The sequence below is a fragment of the Protopterus annectens genome, chromosome 1.part0 (genome assembly GCF_019279795.1).
Source record: "Protopterus annectens isolate FY-2018-M chromosome 1.part0, PAN1.0, whole genome shotgun sequence".
In the NCBI taxonomy this organism is placed as follows: Eukaryota; Metazoa; Chordata; order Ceratodontiformes; family Protopteridae; genus Protopterus; species Protopterus annectens.
This window is the reverse complement of record NC_056725.1, coordinates 22,177,887-22,190,893: the sequence shown is the minus strand read 5'-3', so window position 1 is coordinate 22,190,893 and position 13,007 is coordinate 22,177,887. Positions and strand designations below refer to the sequence as shown.

General features: G+C 41.7%; 1 protein-coding gene across 1 annotated transcript in view; it reads right to left on the bottom strand.

The window, feature by feature from the left end:
- The window catches only part of LOC122808471 (dehydrogenase/reductase SDR family member 4-like), a 501,584-nt gene extending 488,939 nt beyond the window's left edge, over nt 1-12,645 (bottom strand). The window contains exon 1 of the mRNA XM_044079461.1: nt 12,434-12,645. Coding sequence (XP_043935396.1) covers nt 12,434-12,588 — 155 coding nt within the window. The 5' untranslated portion in view covers nt 12,589-12,645. The remainder of the gene's footprint in view (nt 1-12,433) is intronic.
- Nucleotides 12,646-13,007: the final 362 nt, after the last annotated feature.

The following is a 13,007-nucleotide window of genomic DNA, read 5'->3' as shown; positions in this document are numbered from 1 at the left end:
CATCCCTCTTGACAAGGCTTCCCAAGCAGAGTCAGAGAGGTCTTGTGACAGCTTTGGAGCAGGGGGAGCAAGATTTGGTTTCAGGGATATTTTGTCCATTTGATTTTTAAAGATACCAAACCTGGAATTTGAAATATAATGGATGCTGATACAGAGACCAGACTTCAAAACTGTATCTTTCTTATGTGGATTCTTGAAAAAGAGGTGTCATGAGAATCATGATCAGAGTGAATGAAGTCAGAGTGGAATCCCCCAGGAATAGATCTAAAGATCTTTCCCCTGTGAAGTAAATTTTACTGAGGTATTGAGCAGGCCCCCCAGAAAATCTTGTGCAATTGTAGTAAAACTTTTGGAATCCCACTATATCAGAGATCCCACTGTATCAGATCTTACCCAAGTGAGATTCCAGACATTGAAAGATGCTCAAAGATAAGCAAGTCATCTACACATTGATAAACACCGATACCCTGCTGCCTGTAATGGATTATGACAGGAGCTAGACACTGGATACAACTGGAGCAATACATGGATAAAACTGGAGCAATAAATGGATAAAACTAAGGCAAAGAGCTGAATGAGCAGCCTCTCCACAGGCTATGTGCACATAGAATGGCGCACAGCAACTGTTATTCCACTCCACAAAGGAGGGGCCACAACTGACCCTGGTTAACTATTGCCCCATAAGCCTGACTAGCCTGGTCTGCAAGGCTATGGAGCACATCATGGAACTCATTAACAAAGACATTGGGAACCTCCAAACACTACCTGACCCAGTTCGGCTTTAAGCGCCAATCATGCCTACTAAACCTGGTTAACTACAAGTCACCAAGGCCATAGACGAGGGAAAGGTGGTTCACACAGCCTACCTTGATCGCCAAGGCATTAGACACCATTCTTCAGTCTGGTATTATAGAAAAACTCCCCAGCCTGAACATAAACCTACATCACAAGATGGGTTGCCAACTGGCCTACAAGACAGAACTCGCACAGTAAGCATAGCGGGCTCCAGGTCTGACTAAACCAGTCAGAAGTGGTGCCCCGCAAGGCTCTGTTCTGGGACCCCTACTTTCAGCATATATTTCTCAAAAGTACAGGCAAACACATGACTATGGCTAGCCAAGTTTGCCGATGACTGCAAATTGGGAGCCATAATTGACTCTGACACTGACATCCTTCAAAAAGGCCTTACTGAAACAGACCTGGTGTCAAAGTCATGGCCCCAAGCTAAATGCCAAAAATTGCATAGTCATCCAGTTTGAGAAAAATAAAACGCCCATGAATTACCACATAGGCGGCAGCCCCCTTAATACAGAAGGGGTAATAAGATCTGGGGACCCAGGTAGATGGTAATCTCCTTTGACAATCATATTGCCAAAGTAGTTAAGTAATTAGATTGGCCACATAGAAAGATTTCCTAAGGGTTCGCATCTACAAATAAAGATGTTATAGTGCCACTCTACTAGTCACTCAAACCCATCATATAGTACAATGCCCCATTTGGGATGCACCTCAACACACTTCCAACAGCTGGAAAGACCACAAAAAACACCTCACCAAGAGGATTACTGGCCTCCCAACATACATCCTATGCAGCCCGACTGAAAAACTCCAGCTGTACTCCGTGGCATATCACTTACACAGAGGTGATCTCTGCCTGACTTGCAAAGCCATGTCCAACTCAGAATTGGACATGCTCCACCTAGGAGGTCCAAGTCACTGCGAGCCACACTAGTGAGCTAAACCTCACCACAACAAATAGAACATGCTGGAGGGAGATTCCTGTCAGACTCCCCATGCTTTGGAACAAAATTCCTAACTACATTAGACAGAGCCCCTCACTAACACTCAAGAGAAGCCTTGACGAGTGGATGGGTAACAGAAAATACACCCCTGGGATCACTTCATTGGCTCTGCTTGAGAGGCTCAGTTAATCAATGGGGCGGTGAAAGCAGACACTGGCTAGGCTTAAAAATGCCCTCTGGCAGAGAGCCTAGTACCTACCTATGAACCTATGTGAGCCAGACATGCAAAACCCAACACCTAAAACCTGGATCAGTAAGAATGTTATGCATCTTGTAAATCTAAGATTACAAAATCCTTTTGAGAGAGATTGTGATGGATGAGGAAGAATGCTAAACAGTTGTGAACAGTTCTGGCCCTTTGTTCAGCACTAAACATTCTTGAATAACACCGCCCCTCCCCCCCCCCCCATTTGCTAAGGAGAAAAGTTTCTATTCCTGAGACAGCAGGTGGTGTAGGACACCCCAAAGAATGGTTTGGTCTGGTGGATGAGGAGGAATGCCTATAAGACAAATCTTCTCCCACTGCCATCTGTATATTAGCTGGTTCAGCTTCTGAACTCTTCTGGAACAATCTGTTGCCAAAGACAGAAATTGAGATTCTGATCACCCCTGGGATTCAGGTTACTGGCCAAGGCTCTTGCAACCCCTATAGTGCTTTTTTAGGCAAAGTTCAAAGGACAAAACCACCACCGTAACTGGTACAAGCATGCAAAATCTGAAGGTAATGCTACTCGATGCTAGAAGTCTAAACCTCAAAATGCACTCTCTCAAGGCACTCCTAAAAATGGAGAACATAGATATCTGTGCAGTAACAGAGACCTGGTTCAAGGCTCCAGAGAGCACCCCTGCAATACCAGGCTACAACTCTTACCACACTTTTCGGCCACCAAACCAGGACTGAAACACTAAAGGTGGAGGAGTGTCGATATTCACACCACCAGGCTAGTTGCCCAACACAATGCGTTTGAAATTCTCCAGGTGCAACTAACACTAGGTAAGACTGCAATCCAAATTGTAGCTTGCTACAGATCCCCCACGATTCTCACTACACCTTTCTAAACATACTGGAAAATATTAAGATAGACCCAAACACCCTAATACTAGGTGATTTTAACTACCCTGCCATTAACTGAGAAAACTACTCCTGTACCAACACCTTTGCCCAACGGTTCTTGGAATTCATAAATTCCAATGCCCTGATCAACTAATCCATAGTCCCCACCAGGGGGGAACAATATTCTAGACCTGGTCATTACCAACATGGGAAATCGATGCTCCACACCTATGGTCACCCCCTCGTTAGTCAGGTCTGACCATAAGCTAATCACCCTCAACATCCAGATCCCACTCCCCAGTAAGGAAACCTCCATAAAAAGCTTCTCCAAAGCTAACTTCATACTACTCAAGTCAGTAGTAAACTTCATGACACCCATGCAGACGGGAACTGAAAGTTCAACTGCTGAATCCTACACTAAGGCACTGTACGAGCACATCCACTCATGCATCAATCGTGCCATCCCAAATAGAACCAAGGTGCTCTCATCCAAAAAAAGGAAGCCAATCTGGTGGTCCCATGCCATAAACTTTACAAAAGGAAAAAAAATGTTGCAGAAGAGGAAAATCCCAGGATGCAAAACTCCCTTACAAGCCTCAGTAAGAAACTGAGATCCCTCAAAATCCTCCAAAGCTAGTTACGAAAATAAAATTGCCAAAGATTCCAAAGGCAACCAAAAGGCATTCTATAACTGTCAAGAATCTAATATGCTCAGATCTGCTCTGAGCTAAAACAGAATGGCATTAAATATACTGAGCCCAAGGATATTGCCAATATCCTTGGCAGATTGGTTCAGTGCCAACTTCACCCCCCTTCTCACCCCCTAAATGGCCCATCTCAATACCAGAAGATTGCCAAATTCCAGTAATAATGGCCACACAGGTAAAAAACGCACTCTCCAAATCTAAGAATACAGCATCCATGGGACCAGATGACATCCTGGGCTGTGTACTACATGAACTACAAAATGAACTGGCACCTCAAAGTGTCATGTTTAATCATAGCCTCACCTCAGGATTCATGTCCACTGAGTGGCGCACAGCTAGTTATCCCACTCGACAACGGGGATCCACCTTGGATCCCGGAAACTACCGTCCCATCAGTCTAACAGGCCTCATCTGCAAGGCCATGGAGCGTATTATCATGGAACTTATAAACAAAGACATTGGCAACCTTCAAACACTGGAAGCCACCCAGTTTGGGTTTGTGAAGGACTGATCTCGTCTCCTGAACCTGACTGACTTCTTTGAATCAGTCTCCAGAGCCATGGACAAGGGTAAGACCTTGCCAAGGTCTTTGACACCATCCCCCACTCTGGAATCATAGAAAAACTTACTAAACTGGGCATTAATCCCTACGTCACCCAATGGGGTTGCTGGCTTACTGAAAGAACCCACACTGTAAAAGTAGCAGACTCAAAATCTAGCTCCAGAGAAGTGACAAGTGGAGTACCTCAGGGTTCAGTCCTGGGACTGCTCTTGTTTGGCATCTACTTCTCTGAAGTACAGGCCAATACTAAGGGACTCTTGGCTAACAAAGTTCGCAGATGACTGCAAACTGGGAGCCATTATTGAATCCCCAAATGATGTGGATACTCTACAAAAGGGCCTTACAGAAACAGATGCTTGGTGCCAGAGCCATGGGCTCAAGCTCAATGCCAAGAAATGTATAGTAATCCCCTTTGGGATAAAAACATGTATCCATGAATTACCATATAGGTGGCAGTACACTAAACACCGAAAGTGTGATAAGAGACTTAGGGACACAGGTGGACAGTGGTCTCACCTTCGATAACCACATCACCACAAGTCAGGAAATCCTTCTATGTGGCACACCTCATCACTAAGGGCTTTTCATCCAGAAAAAAGAAGGTCATCGTCCCACTGAACTCATCCCTCATTAGACCCATTATAGAATACAATGCCCAGTTTGGTATGCACCTCTCAAGACATCTGCAACAATTGGAAAGGCCGCAGAAATACCTCAGTAAAAGAATCACAGGCCTAAAGCAGATGCCCTATGCTGACCGCCTTAAACTCCAGCTATACTCTCATATAGTCTACTAAGAGGCAATCTCTGCTTAACATACAAGGCCATGTCAAACCCAGAGCTGTTGGACATGCTACACTTAAGAAATCCCAATCACTCAGAGCCACACGCTCCAGGGATCTAAACCTTGTCATCACAATAAACAAAACATGCTGGAGGGATAGGTTCCTGACCCAGAGACTCCCCAGACTCTGGAATAGATTGCCCATACATGTCAAGCAGAGTGCCTCTCTAGCCTTCTTCAAAAGGAACCTTGATTGGATGGGAGAAAGGAAATTCACCCCGGGGATCATGTCAGTTGCCCTGCTAGACAGGGGTCCAGGAAGTAAATAGTGTGGGAAGAAATAGCCAGGGAATTGTTATGGCTAGGCTTGTATAGGCCCTATGGCTGATAGCCTAGTACCAACCTATGAACATACAAGGGACTACCAGGCTCTGTTGGGGGAGGGGTAATTCTGCCTTATTTGACTGTCCTTTCTGGAACTTCCCCTCAAACATCTACTTAACAGCATTTTGCTGATGCTGTTTTGTTTACTTACAAATAGACCCTTTGGAAAACCTAGACAGCTATAGAGGACTGAAGAGACAGACTCAGCCTACCTCTCACCCTTGCTGATAATCTACACCAGAGGACCCGAAAATCTCCATCCAAGAAAATTTAAAATTTCATTTAGGGGGTTCTAAGAACACAAACAGGCAAACCTCAAAACAGTACCAGTAACAGCCATGGAAACAGCAGTGTTGAATTCAAGCAAGTAGCAACAGAAAAGACTAGACTACACAAAGCAAATATTTCCTTACAAGAGGAAACCGCAGCTGAAACATTATATACGTTCACATTAGTTAGCACTAGCTTACATACGAGCACACAATTCAGAATTCTAGAAGAGTTAAAGCATACACCCCCCCCCCCCACTTATCTTTACCACCCTTGTCTAAAGGAGAATTAGAATTAAAATGCTTGGCAGCAAAAGTTAAAGCTATAGCTGGTCAAATCTGGAATTTTATATAAAAACAGACTGAGGAACTTTGTACATTTATTTGCTTTCTTAGAAGCAGCAGATTGGACATCCGAAACCAGATTGAAACACCACCTCCAATAGTGGCAATATAGGATGGGATGAATATTCTGGAAGTTCAGAATCACAATCCATAAAGGACCGAGAAGCCTGTGTTCCCACTGAAATCACTGACACATTCTGGAAATCGTCTCAGAGAAAGTGAATTTACAGGGAGATTCAGATGCCATATTCTCTTCAAAATCTGAAAAAAGTCTGCATATATCCCATTCACATTCTCCTACAAATTCAATATTGAACTTCTCCAGGGAAAGTGGCATTCCTTTTACTAGAAGCCACTTTAAAAGGGTCAATAACCAGCACAAAGACCCTCAGCCAAGTACCCCACAAATAACACTCCTACCTGGAGAAAGTGACACAGAAGGCAAAATGTTTAGATCTGTCTTAACAGAAAGGTTGTAGTAACATACCTAGTATTACCAGAACCAGCTTCCTCAGGGATGGGCACAACATTCTGACTAAGCAAGGACATTCTCTGCTCTCTCACATGAGCAACAAAAAGTAGCTCTCCCTTGACTACGGAGTTACCAACATCTGCAGAGGGCATGGATTAGCCAAGTCCGTGGTGACTGAAACAGCCATGGGAATAGAGGAAAAAAGGTGGGAGGTCTGAGGAGCCAGCTTTGGCCACAGCAGAGTCACACCTGTGGCCATGGTAAATTTTACAGCCTGCTTTGATGGCAAAGGCTGCTTAGTTAACTTTCTTTCCATGGAGCCAATGGAGAGGTAATTTTGTTTCATGACCAAGCTGAAAGTGGTAAAACAAGTGTAGCAAAAATCACTTTCCTCTGCTACAGACAGCAAAATGCACTTAGTCCTCAGCAGGAAGCAGTTTAACAGTTTTACCCACAAAAGTGTACTCTTTAAAAAGCAACTTAGTCACTGAAATGTTCCACAGATTTAGAGTAGTTTCACAAGCACTTCATGTGCAATGTCACTCCTCCCAACAGAAAATCTCTATCCAGCAATAGAACAGCATTAGCAGACTATTGAGTCTCAAAATTCAAAGGAGCATGGAGTGGTAGGAAAGCACTAAAGGGCTTGGCACACCAAACCTATCCTAGTCATTTCAGCTGGGACAAATGGTTTTGACACATGGAAGATGGCCTGAAGCTTTGGAAGCTGGCCAGCTGTTCTATCTTTTGCAGGATATAACTTAGGCTATCGTAGCAGTGATAAAAATCAATTGTTTCTTTTATCATAACTCAATATGATTAGCATTGTAAAATAATGCTAATGTTTTCCTACGTATGCCTTTGCCTCCCTCTACTGAATAGGCAGAACTCTGTCACCCACACACTCCCAGGCCTGTTTTGCAAGGTAGGAATGATAGCTCCTCCCCCATGGGCACCCCATGTCTGAGAAGCCTTGGCATCAAGTAATGGGAATTAAGAGGTCAGTCAAGAGTGCTGTAGAGAGTGGCCAGTTTCTTGCAACCATGGCAGGATAATTTGACTTCGTCCCAGTAGAGTCTCAAAGGTTACTATCCCACTAAATACTGCAGTCTACCCACCTAAGCTTCCCTGGGGAGGACATTTGAGAGCCTTCAGACCATATGATAATGACTGTCCCATGTCCCCACCCCATAATCTGTGCACCCACCGCTTATGCTTTTCCACAACTTATCCCACTTGTTCATCCTCCACCTTTTATTTGGGAATCCAAACTACTGTGATCTATCCCTCTCATTTAAATTGTGAACACCTTTATCCCCTTACCAAACTCCTTTCCCTTACTAGCCTTCCTGTCTCCCAATCTTGCTATACATTTCAGAAAAAGCATGTATATCACCAACATAAAATTACTCTCCTCTCGGAGCACAACCTCCTTATCAAAGTTCAATCTCCCATCTTCCCTATCCTCATTTCCACATTTATAAGCCCCATAAACCAGTGTTCAGAAAAGGACATTTAGAGTAAGGCAGCAGGCAAAATTTAAGCTGCTAGACAGTGGTCTGAATGAGTACATGCACGTTCACAAGAACTAGGCAGTCTGCAAACTACAGAACCCAGTTCAAAAGTTGCCTCCATCCTCAAGACAGGAAATTACAAGAGACCAGGAGAATTTGAGGTTGTACATCCAATTATCAAGAGTTGACCTTGAAAATGGCATCCTTATTCTGCTTAACATATAGCAAAGTTTGTCCCAGAGGCGAAACACTGACATGGATGATGGTTTGAGACTTGACAATTAATGCTCAAACTACAAAAACATAGAACGATTTTTACCCATCTTAGTCAGGGACTATTAGACAGACAAGAGATCAATATTCCTGCATACTAGGCCAGTTTTACACAGTTCCATACCTGCACAATTTACAGGGGTAGTTTTTTTGCTAGATTCAGATGTCAAAAAAAAAATCACTGCTCACGCTACATTTGTCTATAGGTAACTCAGTGCTTTTTGTACATTTGCACAAGGCAGAAAAATGAATGCCACCTATAATGCTTCCTAAACATTGGCATGGGTAGACATGTGTATGTAATGGAGCTTACAGGTTCATAGGAAAGTAGTAGGCTAGCTGCCCTTGCAGGCCATTTTAGCATAGCCAATTTCCCTACTTTATGCTAAAATCAACCCATCCCATAGATCAACTTTTGGGATGGGCAAGGTTAATTACATATTATCACTCAGAACTGGGATGGTGTTACATGAGAAACATTTAGGAGCTGCCTCAGTCCATTAGTAGTATATGGGGTAGTTTTTGGATAAATTCTGTTTCCCCATCCATAAAGCCAAAGTGCACATAAATATGGACAGGAATGAACACTGGGACTGCTGCAGAGTATTGGTATCCACTGAGGGATGCAACTGTCTCTCCAAACCATTTTGTTGCAGGAGAGACCAGTCTTTTTCTTAAAGTTGAAGATGGTACAAGTCCAAAGCTGGGTAACCTGAGCAAATCCAAACACATGGACTCTGAAAACACCAGTTGCTAACAGAAGAATATTTAATAAGCCACAAAGCTTTCAGAATTTCCTTCTCTAGTATGAGAAATGTTAGTATTGCTACAAGTAACTTCAGTAACATCTTAAAGTCCCATATTCAAGGCTTCAAAATGCATCCAAGCAAATTTCAGCCTTGCCCAAAAGCAAATTAAACATCTGAATAGCAGAATGCTTGGCACAGTCAGGCAATTAACACATTAGACCTGACCTCAAAGTTTCTAAGCAGAGTCCAGAAATTAGACCTAACAGAACTGCGTTTATCATGACACCCAGTATAAGCTTAGTGTCAGCCTTTTACATATAGCTCAGTCACAAAGGTTTTTGCCGTACCTTCGTTGAAGGTTGTGCATCAGGGCTGGCAACTCAGCACGTAAAAATCTGTTGCCAATCATTAGCAGACCAGAGTTCCACTGTGGCGACTCCTAACCGGGAAAAGCTGAAAGACGACCTTAGAAAGACTCTGCCAAATTAGCCTTTGTTACCTTACACAATTTAAATCATGCCCTAGTTAGAACACCACCTTTTTGTAGTACAATATACTAAAGCCAACACTAGAGGCACAAGTGTTCCCGCTTCACATATGTCCCAAAAATCTGTAAACCAACTGCAACTAATTGAGATCACTTGAATTCTTTGACAAGAGCTAGTACTCCATACATTAAGTTTTCAGTAGGTCAAATGGTGTTCACACCTTGCACATTTAATGTAGCCTACCACAGTCTAAAACAGATCAGATACTTCAGACTTACTGAGAAGAAACTGTTTTATAGCACTTAAGGTCTACTGGCTATTACTGTTACATATCTCAAATGCCCCTGACTTGGGGGTCATTTCTACTCAGTTCCCCCACCACATCTGCCAAGTCATTGAGGATTAGTCAATAATGCAAGACAGTTTCATACTTATTCAAAAAATGCATTACTGTTGCAAAATCTGTTCTATTAATGTTAAGCAAATTATAGCAATAAACTAGTTTGACCCCCCCCCAATGATGTTTGGTTTTGTTCTGAATTCAGGAGAAGTGGAGATATGCACCAAAAATGATAGTAAAGACTGGTTACAACACATTAAAACAGATTTTTAGTAATGAACAAACCGTTCTAGAGACCATCTCCCAACTTTCCCTTAGGACTCAGATCTTAGCTCTATCCTTAACTCCCTCAAAACTGGTGACTGAGAAGTCAGAGCGACATTTTAATCACAATTGTAAGATGCATACTCTTACTTCAGAAAATGTATATCAAGTCAAATCTTAGTGCTATTAAGTTCAAACATTGGCAAGTGTCCCAGATTGACTCAAGGCAAATTAGAGGTATTTGGAACAATCGAAAAGCATGACTGACAAACATCCCATTAGAATTCTGTACTAAAATAAAAAAAAAAAAACACACATGAAGTCCCACAATTCATTATGTTAAAACACTGCTTATTAACCCACTGCAGCCAGTCCATTGAACTGTAATAAATTTAGGCTCAGGATAACGTCTGGGACTTTTCAATTAGCAGCTTTCATCACACCAGAGCCAATTTAAGAAATGATAAACTGGAGAATCAAAGTATCCCTTTAAAAGCACTGAGGCAGCCTTGATAACCACTTGCAAGGACACTATAAAATAGATAAAGCTACTTCAAAGTTAGAAGCAAACTGCTAGGTAAAACAAAATTGGTATACAGAGAAGACAGCCACCCAACATTTGATTTATACACATTACTGAAAAAATAGATAGTAGGTTTAAAGATTTGTCCACTATACAAAGCTACCCAAGCTTCAAGCCATACTGGCTATTACTAAAAATATATGAGGCTGTAAATTAACACCACCTGTTATCCGTCTCTAGCACAGCCTCAGATCACAAAATCTGGGCAACGCCATAAATAATGGGAGGACAAAGGCCAAAAGCTAGTAAGTTTCTAAATATTGCTCTTACAAAAAGTTGATACAATAGCAAGTTTTGCATTAGCATAATTTTTCTGAAGAATCTTTAGTCTGAATCTCAAATGCCTGCCATTTTGACTTCTAGCATATCACTATCAACTCACTGACTACTGACCACCATAACTGAACAGGCCAAAATTACGAGGTAAAAAAGTCTAAACATTCTGCGAAAATCTTACAGTTGAGAGGTAAGCAGTCAGTTTCCCAAACGATTTTTACCAATTATATCTCGGGGATGTGGAGGCCACGCCACCATACCCTCACCCCCAGAACCACCATCCTCCACATAGCTCCCATTTACCAAAAATTTAGCAAGAGGTACCCTAATTTTGCTTCGTTTTACACTTCAAGTATTTGATTCTCTGGTAAAATACCGAGATTACAGACGGACCAGCAATGACAGAATATACTACCTTAAACAGATTAAGTATTTAAGGTACTTTTCCGTTATCTGGGCAGCAGCTGTAACGTGCTCGCAATGATCTCACAGCCGTTAGCCCTGAAGCGGTTGTTTTCAAAGAGAAACAGACCTTACTGTGCTGCAGTTTGGTCAGAACTTGAAAGCTGCAAAGGATACATATATATCTCAAGTAGCTTTGTAATATGTACAGCAATATACGTGAAGACAAAGATATTTTCGAGCGAAGTAAGAGTTGACGAACTTGTTTTTTTAACAGCCTATGTTCAGACACTAGTAAATAGCAGGGGATGTCGTACGTTTCACATGGCTCATTTTATTAACTGTAGCATCCTATCAAGTTTGAAGTCCTCTTCTTCCCAATAACTTATTCCAGTGCAGAGATGCTTTTAAGTTTTGAATCCGAAGTTAGTCTGGTAACTTTATCGTTTCTTACACAGACGCTACTATGAAGCATACCCTTTTGTTTTTTATTGTGTTTTCCTGCTCATCCTCTGGCCTGGGGACGCTATAAGTAAGTACATAACCAATATTTCAAAGATACAGCCATCCACACTACCGAGCAAAGTTATAAGAACAGAATCCGTTCAATTGTAAACTCCTCCCCCTCCTTCTTTAAAAAATAAAAACGCTTCTAGCTTTACCAAAATTGTTGGGTAATACGATAACTTGTCCATCAACAGTCCTTTATTTCAGAGAGCGCTACTCATTTTGCTTCGCTGAGCTCGCTCCTTATAAAATTGTTGATTTCATGGTAAACGCGTGAATATTGATCAGGCAGAAAACATTTTTTAAGCGTTTGATACTTCCTATTCAGAAAGTGCACAAGTAAAGGCTGCTTTATTAATTCTGAATGAATTAGAATAATAATTAAAATTAAACCCTGTTTTGTGGCTTTGTCACGTACTTCCACTTAATGTCAAATTCTTGAGGGGTGGGGGTAAAGAGACAATTGCCCCTATGCCCTATCATTTATGGGGGGATCCAAGTTAGGAAAGTCATAACTTTGAAGCTTTAACAATGTATCAAATACTTACACAACCTAATTATGGTTACTATAAGGAACCATTGTCCTGAATGACTTTAGTAGGCCTTAACTTACAGTTCTGGTAACTTCCCTAAAAAAATAAATAAAAGAGCTCCTCACCCACTGGTAGCAGCCGTGACAATAGCGACTTTTCCTTTGTGCATTCCTTGGGGAAATACTGCACTACTACTTCGCAGCCTTTCAAACTTTAAAGATACGACTAGGGGATAGTTACGACACAAAACACCAATACTGTTCTTAAAAAAAGAAGCCATATTTGAAACGTGATATTAGACAACTTCAGTATTACCCCTACTATTTTTTGTAAGTCTAATGCAGCTAGCTGCTTTATATTTAATAGGCTCTGAGAAAATTACCTGCAAATTCAATTAAGGGCTAATTTAATTGTAACATATCCATCTAACAGGCTAATGGAAACGAGTTCAGAATATATTTGTTTCCGGCCCACATTTACTTTTAGAACCCCAAACAGTTTCGTTAAAGTCATGTTTTTCGTAAAGATGTTTTTACTTTTCCCTTTGGAATTTAATGTTGTCGTTTTATAAGTGAAAAGCGTGATAAGCTTTCTTAAAAGGAATCCTTTAAAGAGTACCTCTCAAGTCAAGTGTACTTCATTGAGGAACGTTCTTTATTTTGGGTTATAAAAATTCCATGTTCCTTACAGTTCAACATT